General features: G+C 36.6%; 1 protein-coding gene across 20 annotated transcripts in view; it reads right to left on the bottom strand.

The window, feature by feature from the left end:
• lola (longitudinals lacking) overlaps positions 1 to 18,220 on the bottom strand; it is a 581,907-nt gene that overhangs the window by 421,657 nt on the left and 142,030 nt on the right. For 2 of the 20 annotated variants that reach the window (XM_068225126.1, XM_068225127.1), the window contains one exon: positions 1,583 to 1,794. The exons of the other annotated variants lie outside the window; for them this stretch is intronic. In XM_068225126.1, the coding sequence (XP_068081227.1) occupies positions 1,583 to 1,794 (212 nt within the window). The remainder of the gene's footprint in view (positions 1 to 1,582; positions 1,795 to 18,220) is intronic. 20 annotated transcript variants of the gene reach the window in all.

The raw sequence follows: 18,220 nt of genomic DNA, 5'->3' as shown, positions 1-18,220 counted from the left end.
TTAATGAAACTCCTGTGATCTGAGACATTGTACTATTTTGTGACTATGGAGAGGATGAGCATCCTCAAGTCTCAAACAATTCTATTTGAAAAGCAAGCAAGCTTGAAGGTTTACACAACTATTAATCCTAAGATGGCATGGGACCTACAGCTGCACTTAAAATCCTAATCACTGTGGTATTACTTTCCATGTTGAAAATCTCCATCACACTGGCTGCAGTTCAAACCACAACTGCCTTGCAGATTTCGTGCATGCATCCAATGAACATTTGACGATAGCCACAGTTAACAGATGCAATAGTGAAAACCATGTATTGCTCCTCATGTGTTGTAGAGGTGTCTCAACTTGTAGTTGGCTGTTTTTCATTCCTTGTTGATCATGGCTGGGGTGTGGAAAAACTCTGGATCTATTTCTGCTGTTTTCTGTCGTCACTCTTCTAGGAACTTTTTACTGGCTGGGGTAGGCAACAGGTTGTGAGTGGTCATCAGATCCTCTATGAAAGACGTAATTTCTGCTGGCTGGTATACAAGCCGGATTTGGGCAAACTTTGAGATGCAGAGGGTTCTTTTAATATATCTGGCTTTGACTTTGTCTAAGGCTTCAAAATGTTTGTATTTCAGATATGACCATGTTATTTATATACCACATGATGCTATAGGGGTGACTTTGATTCTGAACGGTGACATTGCGATCCCACTTTTAAATCTGTTGTAGAGCCAGTAATATAACACAGTTTTTGAGCAGGATGAAAGTTAATATAATATACCCTAGACCATGCCTGACCGGGCGAGTTGGCTGTGCGGTCAGGGGCGTGTGGCTGTGAGCTTGCATCCGGGAGATAGTGGGTCCGAATCCCACTGTCGGCAGCCCTGAAAATTGTTTTCCGTGGTTACCAATTTTCACATCAGGCAAATGCTGGGGCTGTACCTTATTTAAGGCCACGGCCGCTTCCTTCCAACTCTTGGCCTTTCCTATCCTACCGTTGCCATAAGACCTACCTGTGTCGGTGCGACGTAAAGCCGCTAGCAAAAAAAAAAGAGACCATACCTGAACACAATAAATAAGACACCTTCAGGCACAACAATTAACATTACAGTTATGTGTATACACACATTATCACTTAGGGTTTGCATGACAGATCTACTTCACAGTTAATAATAATAATAATAATAATAATAATAATAATAATAATAATAATAATAATTAATTATTGTTGTTGTTGTTGTTGTTGTTAGTTTTATGCCCTACAAACAACTTCTATGGTTTTTGAGACACTGAGGAGCCAGAATGTTTATGTGCCTACAAGTCTGCTAACACAAGGCTGACAAATTTGAGTACTTTCAAATACCACCAGATCAAACCCATCAACTTGGGCTCAGAAGGCCAGTGCTCTACCATCTGAGCCACTCAGCCCGCCCACAGTAAATAGGTTAATCTGTGTAAAAATATGAAAAAAATGTAAGTTAATGACTAAAAAAAGTACTGAAAATGTTAGCTAAATATTAACGTAGCCTAGTTGTTTCTTTTAAATATATAAATGCTACCTTAGCTTACTAAATTATAAAATAATCTAAATGCATACCATAGAATGACAGATGAGGTAATGCTCTTGTAATGTGTCAGGACGTGAATATTTTTTGCCACATATGAGACATTCTTGTTTCTCTGCTGTAACACATGCATATCGTATGTGTCTCACCAGGTTATCACTACGACCATAGCTTCGTCCACATACCGTGCACGTAAATACACGTTGTTGTTGAAAACGAAGTTGCTTACACCCTGCAATCTGACCTGGAAAAGAAACACAAGAAACAACACTTTGATTCCTGCATTTGAACATGCTGAAGAACTTCACTATCAATTCATTTTGAATAGGATTATATACTGAATACTTAGCAACAAAAATCTAGACTGTGAAGTACAAGGATCAACTAGTTATAAAGACAGAGAGAGATCTACGACAACAATATCACCAACACAACTACTTTTAATATATCAACAAATGGGCTTCCTTTAGACACCTCAAAATGAATCCATTACAAGAGCTGTCTTTTCCTAAAATTTATCTATTTTGCCTGTGCAATATTAACTTAGACATTAGAACAGACTTCACTCCATTTCACATAAAAAGGTATAAAGAACTTCTTCTTTCCTAGCCTTTTTCTCAATTTTCTGGAGTCAGCACAAATGTGGATTAAGCCTAGTTTTACAGCCAGATGCCCTTCCTGCCACAACCCTATATGAAGCTATGTATTCCGTATTGCGTGTTTCCGTTATGGTTAAAATTGTGCTATGTTGTGTGTAAAGGAACATATATTAAGCCAATCACAAATACCCAGTCCCCGAGCTGGAGAAATTACCAAACATGGTTAAAAATCCCAACCCAGTTGGGAATCAAACCTAGGCCACTGTGCTGACTATTTAGCCAAGGAGTTAGACTAAAAAGGTACAAAGACCAATTTTTTAATTAGAAAACTTTATTTATTTATTTATTTATTTATTTATTTATTTATTTATTTATTTATTTATTTATTTATTTAAAAAGCAAAACAAATCAGACATATTGACTGTTACTCAAAATCTCCCAATTATAATCCACAGTACTAACCTGAATCTAAATCACAGAAACATGACTGTTACCGATTTGGTAAGGTAAAGAGTGTAGCGTGGTGTATTGAAGATACAAATGTTTACAAAAGTGCTCGTAATATTTAACATACACACAAAATTTTCACTGTAAGTAACACTCAGGACAAAATATGATCATTTCTATTCAGCATATCTTTTACATAGGGAATTAAAAAACTATGAAAACCAACATGTTATAAACTATTTATTTATTCCTTCAAGCTTGCTTCAAAAACCCTCAATTTAAAAAGAAATATAGAAGCTTGAATACAGTTTAAAACAGCATATGGTTGATATTAGTTCACAATTTTTAATGATTGAAAATAACTACCACACCACCAATCAATCTGGGGGGAACAGGTGGTCACAAGTTTATTACAATCTCGTAAACATATTTATACTATGTAGGTTTATTGGCATATGGAGTCTCATGCTTTTGTATTTATTCATGTGTTGAAGAAAGCAATAAGTGAAAAGAACCAACCTCCAGTTTCATAACATGTTTTTCAATTACCTATAAAAGAATTCCACTGTCAAATTCTATTCAATAACAACAACTTGGACATCTAGCTCTTTTTATTTTGTATTTATTTTTTACATCAAGATAATGATGACAATAATATCTTCTTTTGAAACAAGGCAACTTGAAAATCTGGCATCTACCTAGTAGTAAAATCAAGGATTTGGCTAGGTGATAGTATGTTAGGAGTTTAATACAGTTACCAAATATGTCAAGATACTTTACATGCAGACATAAATAAAGTTGTATATAGAATGTTAGAATAGACACAGCATGGAGATACACAATGTTTTCTACCTTAGATTGAACAAAACCAGAACAAAGGCCAACAATATACTTTTGATCTTCCAAAGTATCCAATATGAACCTGAAGAAGGTTCTAGTAACTATCGCAAATAATCAGGAGTGAACCGTGTAGGGGTGCCCCTGTTAAAAATCAAAAGAAAACTCTATTTTTGTCATATTCTTAATATAGAAAAATTGCTGTTCATTATAGTTTGGGGTTTGAACTTGATACTATTCGCTTGACCCCTCCCAAAGGAAAAAATCTTTGATGTGTCCCTGGGAATATTTTTATACCTTGAAGCAAAACTTACAAAGCTCACACAAAATAACAATACAATTCCTCATACTTAATAAAAACATAACAAAACACAGAGACGATCTGCAGACCCAGAACTAGCAGCTGTGAGCACATATGTGCAGGAGGCAGGAGGCAAGAAAAATGGTGAGGAACAGAGTTTGGTGGCGACCTGTAGAGGCCCTATGTTTTACTGGGAATGGATTCTATTATTCTTTTCTTTAATATCACCAAGCAAGGAAAAGAGAATAATAATGATTTTATTTCTGTATTTCTTTTTCTCTTGGGCACCACAATATATCACTCAAAAGACCAGAGTTTATACTTAGTCAGATGGTAAACTATTTAAAAATTATATACATTTTTGCAATATATTTCAGAATTTTATTTATACAGAACATGCTGATATTAAATATTCAGAAATATAGAAAAACTGCTGATCATTAATGTTTTTGAAACTTGATGTTGTTCAGTGCAACCTAACTAAGATAAAATCCTGGGTTCACCCCTAAGAATATTTCATACCTTAAAGCATAACTTACACAGATCAGGCAAAATAATAATGCTATGCCTCATACTTAACAAAAGAATAAGAACAAATTCTAAAAAAGAAAGTTTATACTACTATACCAGTGTTTAAAAACAAGATGAAAGATATTTGAAGGTGTTTAAATACAACTTCAATTCGCTGCCTTCTAACATGCAAAAATATTCTGCAAGACAAAATTCTGTCATTCAAAAATTAAGTTACTTGTTAAATAAATAAATAAATAAATAAATAAATAAATAAATAAATAAATAAATAAATAAATAAATAAATAAATAAATAAATTATATTCAGCATATCTTTTACATAGGGAATTAAAAAACTATGAAAATAACATGTTATAAACTATTTATTTATTCATTCAAGCTTGCTTCAAAAACCCTCAATTTAAAAAGAAATATAGAAGCTTGAATATATAATAATATATTATTATTATTATTATTATTATTACTACAAAAATCACCAGTGAATTGTTTAAAGAGGAATTTAAATCAGTAAAGAAGAATCATGAAGAATCATTCCCTAATTATATGAATTTATTTCTCTTCCACCTGATTTCCTACCAAGTATAATAGCTGAGCTGAGTGCCTCAGATAGTACAACCCTGGCCTTTTGAACCCAGCCAGGTGGGCTCATACCCGACTCAGTCTGGTGTATTTGAAGGAGCTGAAATATGCCAGCCTTATGTCAGTAGAATTACTAACATGTAAAAGAACCCCACTGTTGGCAGCTCTGAAGATGGTTTTCTATGGTTTCCCATTTTCACACCAGGCAAATGCTGGGGCTCCACCTTAATTAAGGTCATGGCTGCTTGCTTCCCACTACTAGCCCTTTCGTATCCCAACGTCGCCATAAAACCTATCTGTGTCAGTGTGACGTAAAGCTAATTAAAAATATATTTTTTGCAACTTGAAAACTAAAAACTGTAAAAGGAGTTAGGACATAAAAACAGTTTCATTATTATTTTATCATCCAAATATAACAGACGTTGAAACTTTTTTCCTAGAAGAAACACAGATTTTTCAGTAACATGATAACGATGTAAAAGTTTTTAGTGTTACTGTTTAATTTAATTTATTGCTTGCTACAGGATTTTCATCCCAATTACAGCAGCATTCTTTGTGATACACAGAGAACTTACAAATAATGATTAATTAATATTACCTAGCCTAACTTAAATCTATTCTAAACTCTTTTTAATCTAATCCTTTTTACTGAAAAAATACCAATACCTTCATGCTTCAAAGGGTCAGACCTCTTCCACTGATTAGTGTTAAGAGATGTTGGTTGGTTGCCCAGGAGTAAATATTAAAGTAATAATTACCACAACTTCACTTCTCTCTCCAATGCCACTATCATCCTCACTCTGTGCCCCACCACTTATTTCTACATATACATGTGATCACCTTTAATCACATAAACTTAGAAGAACTGAATATTGATACTAATGTGTGTGTCAGTCACATGGTACTAAATCAAAGGACTTGTAATTGCCAATGGAGACCAAGTAACTGTATCATTATGTACTATATTTTGCAAGAATATATTTAATTCTCACATCAAATCAATCAAATCAGTGATTTCAAAGTAACAAGCATTCATGAGATGTCATATTTGCAGAGAAGCCAGATGTTTTCTTGCCAGTGAGTTATGCAACAGAAATAACAAGGTTATCAAGCTGATAAACAAGGCAGGATATTCTCTTTATATGACTGCCAGGCAATTACATTAAAATGTAGAACCTTTAATTAGACATGATGAGTGCAGTGGCTTAGCTATTGGCTTTCCACCTAGACAGCGGAGGATCGAATCCTTTTCAATAACTGGAATTTTCACATGAAATATTGCGTAAGGTCAAGAAGGCCATTTGGCCTTAAACTTTTTCATTTCCTATTAAGTATAGACCCTACGAGGCATAAACTTACATCCAGACAATCCTGATAATTGACTATCACATCTAAAATGATTCTCACCAGATGTAATTGGTTAGGGGCACTGCAGATTTATCCAGCTTAGGAAATGTAAACAATGCTTAATTTACCAAAGGGCAGGTTCTACCAATGGTTACAGATGAAGATAACTCTAGAAACTGCCCGTGTGTGAAATGAGTTGTTGGTATGGTACAGGCAGTTGAGCAGAAACATATGGCATATGCTACAATAGTCATTTGAATTTTGATACCATAGTAAAATACTAAAAAGAACTTCAGATCCAGAGTATTAACAATTTGAATTACACTCAAAGACATGCAGCAGTTATCATGCATGCATTCCTTTTCTATTCACAGAGTTAGAGAGCTAACCTTACTAGTACTCGGTTAGAATTGTACTTTTGTTTCTTTGTTTCAGTCGGAAGTATTAACGGATGCTTAAATGCGACACCAGCTTGTTGCTGGCTTCCAGTACTTAGGAAAACATCTGTGGATGAAAATTTCACTTTTCAGCATCTGTTATATACCGTTCACAGACAGAAGATATCAAACAATATAATTTCTTTTTAAAAACTGTTTAGCGCCATCGGAGACCGCGTTAAGTAACTTACACTTGGTAGCCTTTTCTGCAGTCCAGAATTAATGTGTTCTTTCTCTGGCAGCGTGTCTTCTTTCCTCTATCCATCCTCTGTTGTGCTTCACTTCTACTGTAGTCCGATATCACGCTCAATCTGAGATGTCCTCTTGCCTTAGACCAATCCTGCTAGTCCTTTCTGACCTCCTGAAACCACTTACCTGAAACTTTAGGTTTACTGTTCAGTATTTTCAATATCTGCTTTGTCAGACTCTTTTCATTCATCTGTATGGACGACCATATAACTTCAGTCTTCATTTTCTAACTGACTCCATTAGCCATTCATTTTCCTGATACAGTTCTTTGCTTCCTCTTTACCCATATTGTCCAGCTACTATCTTTGGTCCCATTTCCCTGAGAAAGATCTTTCATTCCATTTTTTCCTTTCTATCTGTTTTATGTTGCACTGGCGCAGGCAGGTCCTCTGGCAACGATGAGATAGGACAGGGCTAGAACTGTGAAGGAAGCAACTGTGGCCTTAATTAAGGTACAGCCCCAGCATCCCATAGAAACCATCTCCAAGGTGATCAACAGTGGGATTCGAACCACTATCCATCTCAAATTTCTCGACTTCTCTAAGCCCAGCCATTCCAGTATTTCAGATTCACTCACTTGCTTAAAGACACTCCATTTTAATTATTGTGTTGCAATGTCTGAACTCAGTTTGTCCTGAGATGGCCTTTTTCTTGTACAGGCTGTGTGTTGTACAGAAGGCAGCAACCATTTTCTCTCGCCTGCTGTCATCGGCTTTCCTTTCACTAGTTTTCACTTGGATAATCCCTCTGAGGTACCTGAAGCTGGAAGGGGTTCCATACTCTGTCCTTAGGTGACAGAGACAGTTTTGATGTATTACAAGTATTTAGTTTTCTCAAAGGAAATCTGCCCAAACAGCTCGATTTCAGTAAGAGCTGGACATAATCCAGAATGAGTCACTCAATTCTGACAAGATGCATCTCATAAATATACAGGACAGGCGTAAACAATGCCTAGGCAAATAACCAACCACCCATGGACCAAATGAGGCAAAAGGAAACTCAGTCAATTTTATTATTATTATTATTATTATTATTATTATTATTATTATTATTATTATTATTATTATTATTATTATTATTATGGCTAGACATATTTAACAATATGTACTTACATGTGAAATCTAGTCAGTAATAATGTTGTGAACTTTGTATCTGTAATTATTTGGACTTCTGGATCTTTCTATAAGACCTGGGACTCTTGAAGAATGTACGAAAACCTGGCAGAAGAGGACAGTCAGAATAGCTATTAACCCACGAGGGGTCGCGTGCCGAGTGTAACGTCACGAGTCGCGTGCGGTCGTTTCGACCGGAAATCACTACAACACCAAACGCTTACTTAATATGCTATTTATTGTTACAATAACATAAGATAATACTATTTAAACACAGACAAACACTTTTAACATAATAATTATAATAATAAGATTGACTTTTGCTGACGAAATTGAAAATAAAAATTCAAGTTCTGTTTATGGAAAATACTTTTAAAATGATGTTTAATTTCATTTAACACACATCTAAACAATGCTCCTTCTCCCTCTACTCAACAATGAATGATAACAGCGCACTTTCCGCATTATAAATAAGTCTACGCCATGAGTCATGTATGGTTAAATAGAACGGAGACAGGTAACATTGAGGAGTCGCGTGCGAACGAAATGACTGGATAGCCAGCTTGTCACTCACTGAAGGAGTGGAGAGGGATAACAGCGGTATGACAGAAGTGAGGATGAGTCCTTTGAAAGGTACTAAGGGGTAGGAAGTACAATAAACAGTGTTCGCAGAAGGGCTGATCAAATTAAACAGAAATGGTTGAAACGACTGGACGCGACCCCTCACGGGTTAAAAAGTTGTCTTGGTCCAGCTACTCAGCACCTGCTCTCCATGTTAAGAGCACCTGACTGAATAAGAGCCCAACAGCGAAACAAATGGAAGAGGAATTTCTACTATCAAGGTTCCCGGCAGTCACGGAGATAGAAGAAGTCATGCCAGATGGTCTGTCTATGAAGGTGCACTTCAAGTACACAGCAGTCCATTGTAGTTCCAGTGTTTCAGCCTGCATGTCTCAACTCATATGTGCTGCAAGCCACAGCACCAAAATCATAGTGTGTTGGTCACTTTCAGGCAAGATGAGATCCATCTTAATTGAATTCATGCCAGTGGCATTTCCTCCAGTTGTCACCTTTCAGTCAAGTCCAACGGCGATGGAATAAGAATGGTGGAGGCAGGTTTTCAGGTGGAACTGGAAGCCTCTAGTTCAGATCTCGCTGGCAACAGATGGTCATCTTTTGAGACCCCATGTCTATTCAGGAATTCAGTCCTGAATCTGTGTTTGGGCAGGCATACTGTATTTACGCAAATAATACCCGCATATATTTTTTTTTAATTGAGGCACGAAATTGGGGTGCAGATTTTATTTGAGTCAATGTTGACACTTTTTTCAAAATCAGCCTTCCTAAAGTTAGGGTGGAGGATTATTTGGTGGCGGGGATTATTCGCGTAAATACGGTATTTAGGATTACCACTGCCCACAGCCCTAGAAAAGGTGGGCTAAATATCGGAAGTCACACTCTTATTCTGGATAGTCGGCTGCAACCAGCAAGTTGCCTCACATGCAGTCAAAATACCAAAATGAAGCGAAAGGTTGACAAGACAGACACTGACAAACCTGAAAGAAGAACAGCCGTTGTTACCAAAGAGTTTTCAAGCTTGATTATTGATGTTGCCTCCTTGATGGTAAAATTACTGAGTCCAGTTCAGGCTACAGCATCTCTTGGAAGAGAATGAATGAGGGAAAGCAGCAAATTTATGGTGTAGGATTTGCTGTGAAGATGAAATTGATTAATGATCACCAATTTGCACCCACTGCAATCAGCGAAAGACTTATGACTCTATAACCCATTCTCAGGAGACAGCTTTATGACATTCATATTTGCTTATGTTCCAACCTTAGATGTTAAAGATGAAGTAAATAACCAATTCTATAACCAGCTAACTGCAACTATCACCAAGGTAATAAATACAAACAAGCTAGACTTCAATGCTAGATTCAGAAGCAATCACTGGCTACGGGAAACTCTTATGGTCATGCAAGGACTTGGGCAACTGCAATACCATTAGACTACTGCTTCGCACTCTATGTGCAGAACATCAACAGTTCATCAGAAACACTCAGTTCTGCCAACCTAATTGCTTCAAAACCATATGAATACGCCCACATTCAAACCACTGGCATATACCTGACTATATGTCATTCAGCAAAGCAACAAAAAAGATGTCATCACCAGGACTGCAAGAAATATTTATGACTGTTGGACAGATCACAAACACCTCATGTCCTGACACAGGATCTCTCTACATCAAAAACCACAAAATTTTTTCATAATTTGTCCAGATGGAAATCTGACACTTTTAAACTCTGAGATGAATCTGTTACTGTGCCTTTCCAGAATATGATTCCTGTCAGAATGAACACAAAGAAGTTGAACAAGAATGGGCCACATTTAAAAAAAACAGTTACAGAATCAGTTGAGAAAAACATAGGTTTCAGTAAAAAATAGAGCTAATAATGGTTTAATGACAACAATGAAAAAATATTCTCTTTGTTAATCAACAACACTGAAAACTGCCAATAATTCTCCCATCCTTAGAGACAGCCATGAAATCTTGAAGCAATGAAAGAAACATTTCTCCACACTTTTAAGAGGGAAGCCTATCTATCTCTCCTTCAAGATCCATCCTCTGATACGAAGAAAGCACACTTCCTGGAACTCAAACAGAAACATCAGACACTCAACGGCAACAGAAAGCTCAGGAATTGCAGAGCTTCTAGAGATCTGACAAACTTCTATGATGGTAAAAAAGAGATGTATGGTCCAATTCATTCAACAAACACTGAAAACTGCCAACAATTCGACCATCTTCTTTTTTCCTTCCAAATTTGCTTTACATTGCACCAACAAGATGAATCTTAAGGAAATGATGTGATATAGGAGAGGGCTAAGAGTGGGAAGGAAGTGCCCATGACCTTAATTAGGTACAGCCCCAGCATTTACCTGGTGTGAAAATGGGAAATCATGGAAAACCACCTTTAAGGATTGCCAACAGTGGGGTTCGAACACACTGTCTCCCAAATGCAAGCTGATAGCTACGTGATCCAAACCAGCCACTTGCTTGGTGAACTACCATCCTTAGAGACAGCTATGAAATCTTGGAGACTTGTTCAAGACAACATCCCCTGGATTTAATGCAAAGTGGAGATTTACCTCTTAAACTGAAGTTCTTCATACTCATCTGATTTAATTTGGAAAACCCAAAATTTAATGAGCGACCTTAAAAATGCCACTATCATTATTATATTCAAGAAAGGCTATCATTTTGCTGAATAATCTGCAGATTATCTCTGAAAGGATTCCCCAGTTTGGTTTCTATACCTCCAGATGTACAACTGACATTGATCTTCTGTGCAAGTTGGCTCTATGAAAAGCAGAGAAACCTCTTTTCTTAGTTTTTATACCTGGAAAAGCTATTTTACTCAGTCCTGAGACCAGCCATGTGGGCAGTGTTAAAATAATAATAATAATAATAATAATAATAATAATAATAATAATAATAATAATAATAATAATAGTAATAATAATAATAATACCGGGCGAGTTGGCCGTGTAGTTAGAGGCATGCAGCTGTGAATTTGCATCTGGGAGATAGTAGTTTCGAACCCCACTGTCGGCAGCGGCAGCCCTGAAGAAGGTTTTCCATGGTTTCACATTCACCAGGCAAATGCTGGGGCTGTACCTTAATTAAGGCCATGGGCTCTTCCTTCCCACTCCTAGGTTTTTCCTATCCCATCATCACCATAAGACTTGTCTGTGTCGGTGCGACGTAAAGCAAATTATTTTAAAAAATAAGAAGAGGAATAAGAATAAGATGATGTATGGCCTCCGGATTGGCTTGTTGTAGGTCTTTTTCCTTTTTTTTTTTTTTTTTTTTGCTAGTGGCTTTATGTCGTGGTCTTTTACTAGTAGACGGTCCATAGGCAACCTGCATGTGAGCGAGGATGGGGTCCTACCTAAGATGATTTCTAACAATGAAGATGACACAGACAGAGAGAGAGAGAGAGAGATAAAGAGAGACCCCGAGCGAGACAAATTAACCAATTAAAGTTAAATACCCGACCTGGCCAGGAATTGAACCCAGAACCCTCTGGATGCTAACCATTTAGCTATGGAGCCGGGCCTCAAAATGATGGCATGTCTGGACAGGTTCCTCATCAGGCTTCATGCTTTTCTAATCACCCATGGACTAAAATAGAGATGCGTACTTGCTCGAATGCTCTTTGCTATATATTTCGCTGTCATGCTACATGAAACAACAGACAACCCAGAGTAAACGTGGTTATCACTTTGATGGAGGACTCTTCAGTCTAGCAAGACTTCGCTCCCAAAGGCTGACTAAGGTTACTGCAGTAAGTGAATTGCAGTACAAGGTGATGCAACATCACCTGCTCTTACATCCAATGAACTGCAAAAAATCTCAACATCTCCATCTTGGATACAACACTGGAGCAGGTAGACAGATGTTTGGTACCTTGGAAGTATCTCATCTAAGAGCTGTACCTGAAAATAGGATGTGGAAAAGAGAACTGATGCTACACATGCAACATTTGGATGATTATTACACCACATCTTCATGAATAGAGACCCAACAATGCATACCAAACAAATGGTGTACCAGGATTTTGTAATCTCAATATTCTATGGCTATGAAATTTGGACCTTTCACTGTCATGAAATTAAAAAACTTGACTGTTTCCACCAGCAAGAACTTGGATCAATCTTTTGAACATCAAACGGGAGGGTCAACAACCTCACAGTTTTCGATAAAGCCCATATCAATAGCACAGAAGCCACTATCATTAGTCATCACTTTAGATGGATAAGGCATGTACATCGTATGGATGATATGAAGTTTCCTCAACAAAAACTTTACAGTGAACAGCATGAAGTCTAAAGGAGCCCTTCGAAGTGCTAGAAGACCAACTTAAATATAACATGAAGTCAACAGGTATCAATCTGCAGTCCTGGGATCCACTTGCTAAAAATCATTTGCTTTGGCACCACACTGTCTTTACTGCCATTAGTACATTTGAAGAACAATGGCACAGATGTGACAAGGCTAAAAAACAAACTCAATCCACGTCTCTACCATCCATTCAGTACAACTAGTGTGGACACTGTTTTCATACTCAAATCAAGCCGTTCAGTCATCAGAAGCATTTCCATAAACTAAACTAAACTGAGACAGTGATTATTGTTTTAAGAGGAAGTACACCTGGGCAACCATCCTCCATTAACACTAATCAGAAGATAAACAAAGGAAGAGCTCTGACACTTCAAAAATGAAGGCTGGCAAAAGGAAGAGAAAGGCCATGAAGGGAGTGAACATAGACTCCCTAGGCCCCGTAAACTTAATACTGTCAGGGTCAGAAGTGAATGAGAGTTGACCAAGGGAGGTCATATAGGAAAAATGAAACTGAGGAGCCTGAGACAAGTAAGTGGAAGCAATGTCAGACTCAACCTTTAAGGCCAATTTCTGTAGGAAGATGTATACTTGGACATGAGTCACAGCCAATGATGATCACAGTCCATGATGGAAATATTCTTCTTAAACTCTGTAAACTACAATCCTGGACCCGTTAAGGCATAGTAGCCTCATCCCACAGCTTACTCACCCTTCTTACTTGCCTTCACAATAAACCTCATCCCTTGGCATGTGCCAAGGATGATAAGTTTCCAAGGTTGTCACATGTTTTAAACCACAGTAAAAAAAAACCTCATAATTCAAAATCACCCAGCTTCACAACACACACAGTATATATTTACTTCACATCCAAATGGCAACTAAAGTCTGATAAACTTGCAGCCTATGAATGAGGGTTGTATGGCAACTGGTCTTCGTTCACTATCACCATATGCCAAGATGGCTGTGGACGAGGGAGGGATAGGGGTGTATAGATAGGTGTGGAAATAGCTATGTCTTAATAAGTCCAGGCTATTAATCACTGACTTTAACAAGTATGCTGTAAGGTTACACTAAAAAAAAAAAAAAAAAACACACAAAAGAATCATTGCAATAAGCATGAACTGTTCCCTCTACTGATATAACTATGGACTTCACCTTCACAAAATCAATCACAATAGACATAGGAATCGCTAACAGTAATAAGTGCAGTATAAAATATAATCAGATATTAAATGCAAGTATTTTATTGACATCATTTATATAATTCAGTATTTTACAAATCATTTTGCTTTCTTTACACAAATATTATATTTGAAGGCAGTAAATATGTACAATTTCTGGAAATAATTCAACAGGTGTACTCTTACAATTTACATTACAAAATTAGAAATAAAGATATAGCCTACCTATAACACCTAGACACAGATCACAAAAACCCTCTGCCAAAAAACTAATCTATCAGTCTTAAAAGAATATTCAATAAAGAGTGTCTGTATGAAACAACAGTACCCATGAATATTTGTAACATCTCTTAAGTTTTCATTTTATTACTGACAAGGATTTCCCAGCATGATACATACAGTGAAATATGATTACGACCAATCTGAGATTATTCGTGGATTGTACCATAAAAGAAAATATCAATCAGTCAAGCCATAAAATTAGTGTCATACACCACAAAAAAATGCATAACATATAAAAAGCAAAATGACAGAAAGAAAACAATAATTTATTGAGGGAAATGTTTGATTTGTACATAATAAACATCAAATCACCATTTCTGTTATCTTTATTGATATTAACTGCTTCCTTTCTACCATCTTACTCTGTCTCTCACACCCACAAAATTATTATTATCATTTAACGTAATCACAAGACTGCTTTGTCACTAACTCTCAATCATTAACTTACAGTATATACTCCAATCTAATGCACACTTTCTCAGCCAAACTTAGTCTTCAAAAACGGGGTGCATATTAGAACCGATGTCACACTATATTTGCATGCAAACTCAAAAATTATGCTTAACTTCCTACTTCTGCATGTGCTTCGGCTCAGTTCGCTTTACCTTCTTGCTCGTTATTTCTTGCTTTGAATTTGCAAGCTTTCATATATTACTTTACTAACTAGCTGATGTACCCGCGCTTCGCTACGGAATTCTACATTGCATACAGAATTCTAGGTTAGGTAGTGTACATGTAAGTTTGTATTACATTGTATAGCTCTTAACATTACCCTAGAAACGCGATGGAGAAGTCACCAAATGTATTTTCTTATGTGAAGACTGGATTACGGAATTTTCATTGTAATGGTAAGCCCTCTTGCCTACCATCAGTCACATTCAAGTTGGGGCAGAAATGTAATTCTATATACCTTTAGTTATGTAGTATTTGTCCAGCTCCATGGCTAAATGGTTGGCATGCTGACCTTTGGTCACAGGAGTCCCGAGTTCGATTTCCGGCAGGGTCAGGAATTTTAACTATCATTGGTTAATTACCCTGGCAAGGCGACTGGATGTTTGTGTCGCCTTCATCATCATTTCATCCTCATCACGACGCGCAGGTCGCCTACAGGAATCAAATCAAAAGACTTGCACCTGGCGAGCCGAACATGTCCTCGGACACTCCCAGCACTAAAAGCCATACACCATTTCATTTTATTTATGTAGTATTCATCGATAGGACCACTAATAACACAAATATTTGCGAATTACATTTTAGGCCTTGCCCTAAATTACCATTTCACTCATCGTGAATAAAATTATTTATAGCCTAGATTGTAGTGGCTCTTTCCTCGGCATTACATACCGATTTTCATTAAATTCTCTTCAGCCGTTTTATCATGATGCACGTACGTACGTACAAACAGACAGAAAAAGTAAAAAGTGCATTTCCTTGTTACTGTGGACATGAACGATACAGATTCTTTTAAAATTCTGAGCAATGTATAGACAAAAACTCTTATTTTATATATATAGATGATACCATAGTTTTGAAGGCATTGCTTGTTGTGACACAAGAATTTGACTTAATCAAGAGATGGAAGACAAAAAGTAAAGAGTTTCATATTAAGCAAGCTTCAAATGGAAGGCAATACTTTATGTAGAAAACAATGGAAATATGCAAGTTTTAAGAGAATTTGGTGCTCCAGAGAGCAACATCTGCTAGTGGCAACAACGCGATATGGCGATGTGTGCTTCTAAAACAAGAAGAAAGAAGAATGGCCAGTGAAAAGCAAGACATTCTGAGGTAGATGTTTTGAAATTCCTAAATGAGAGGAGGAAAAATAGGCTCCCTGTGATGCAATTAGAAGTGAATGAGGTGGCACCAGTCGTTGGTATATCAAGGCACAAGTTTATAAGGTCAGCCACGGATGGGTGCATAAACCTATTTCTGTGACGTTGCACAACAATATGGCAAAAGTTTCCCAAAGATTTTGAAGAAAAAATGGCTAATATTCTAATGGTACGGTATGTAATTGAAGTTTGGAAGAGGTAAAACTTCTTAATGGGGAAAATGGGAATGCTGACGAGACTCCTATCTAGTTGGATATGCCATGTAACTATGCCATTGCAGAGAAAGAGGTGAAAGAATTTTCCATCAAATTTCATTACACAAAGTCAGTGTGTAACAGTACTGTTGGCATACTTGCACTTAATGACACTGCACACTGTGTTTCTCCTATCTAGAAATGCATCACAGCACCTGTAATTCAAAAATTATTTAAGGTGCTGTACTTCCAACGCACTACATGGCAGCAAAGATAACATACTCGGATGATGACTAGAAGAATGATTCTTCCACTAACGCAGACGTCACCTCTGAGTTTTCTGAGGGTGAAAGTAACAATGCTGATGATGATTAGGTAGTTACCTAGGTTATTCTATAGTAGTCTGTTAGTTAAAGTTGTACTATTTTATAAGTATGGATTAGTATGCTGTTTAGCAGTTTAATGTATCTTAATAAATGAGTTATATAAACCCACTGTCATATAAAGTACTATCAACATACCTGTATTGTAATCCTGGTAATAAAATTGAAGTCCAGTAAAATTAAATGTTGCACCTGCTTTGAAGCTGCACATTACAATTGCCAAAAAGCATTGTTTTTAAATTTCAAGCCATTTAAATTGGCGTTATATTCAATTCAGTGGTACATTAGATTCGAGTAAATATGGTAGAACAAAAGTTTCTTAACTACAGTTCTTTCAGGATGATATCATTAAGTGACAGCAATACATAAAATATAAGGATTTAGGAATACCAACTTATCAATGTACTGAGTCAGCAAAGAGGGTATATTTAAAACTGCTTCACATAAAGGCTGATAATATCATTATCATCCCATGGGCTTAAAAATGGAGAACCCTAATTTTATAATGATATCTGTGTTAGAGAAAGAATGTATAATTTATTAGGGGTACTCAAAAAGGGTCCAGGAACATCTAATAAGAACACTCATTTATTTATTTCTATTTGTGACAAGTGGCCAACTAAAAGGCAATCTGTAAGTTTAAGAACATTCTAGTCAACAAAGAGAGCTTTTAACCAACTACCCTATCCCTGAGAAAACAACATTACTGGATTCCGAATAACAATAATAATAACAACAGAAAAAATTGGTCAAATAAAGAAGGTGAAGAAATTCAAATATTTGGGAGAAGCAATTCAAGAAAAGAGTTTAGAAAAATCTGCTGTAGAAGAAAGAATTCACAAGATGGAAAGAGCTTACGGTATAACTAGGAATATCTACAACAAAAAGTGTTCATCTAAAAACTTCAAAATACAGCACTACAACACAGTAATCAAAACGGAATGCCTATATGCGAGTGAATGTCTAGTACTGAATTACAAGCTGAATAAATTAGAAGTACTGGAAAGGAAATTATACAGAAAATACTCGATCCGCTAAGAGCTACAGAAATCTGCAAATGAAGAAGTAATGATGAAATATACCGGAACATAGAAAACATAACAGTTCCAATGCAGAAGAGGCGATTGATATTTTTTGGACGTTTATACAGAATGGATGACAACAGGTTAACCAAACAGATCTTCAAATATCTTTGGAACAAAAAGTCAACAACAACCTGGATTCATGAAGTCAAGAAAGATTTGGAAAGAAACAAAATAAGGGAAGAAGAAGAAGCAACAGGGAGAGATTTTTAGAAAGAAAATGTTAAAAATGGAAGAATTCCAAGGTCGGGAGGGTCAGAAAACAGGCTCAAAATGGTCCGAGAAGAGGAAAGGGAGACATAGAGAGTAGATGGAGGAGTATTGGAGGAGGAAGAAGGAACAACAAAGGATGAAGCATTGAAATTGTC

The sequence above is a fragment of the Anabrus simplex genome, chromosome 1 (assembly GCF_040414725.1).
Source record: "Anabrus simplex isolate iqAnaSimp1 chromosome 1, ASM4041472v1, whole genome shotgun sequence".
NCBI lineage: Eukaryota > Metazoa > Arthropoda > Insecta > Orthoptera > Tettigoniidae > Anabrus > Anabrus simplex.
The sequence above is the reverse complement of the archived record's forward strand: the minus strand, read 5'-3'. Positions and strand labels throughout refer to the sequence as shown.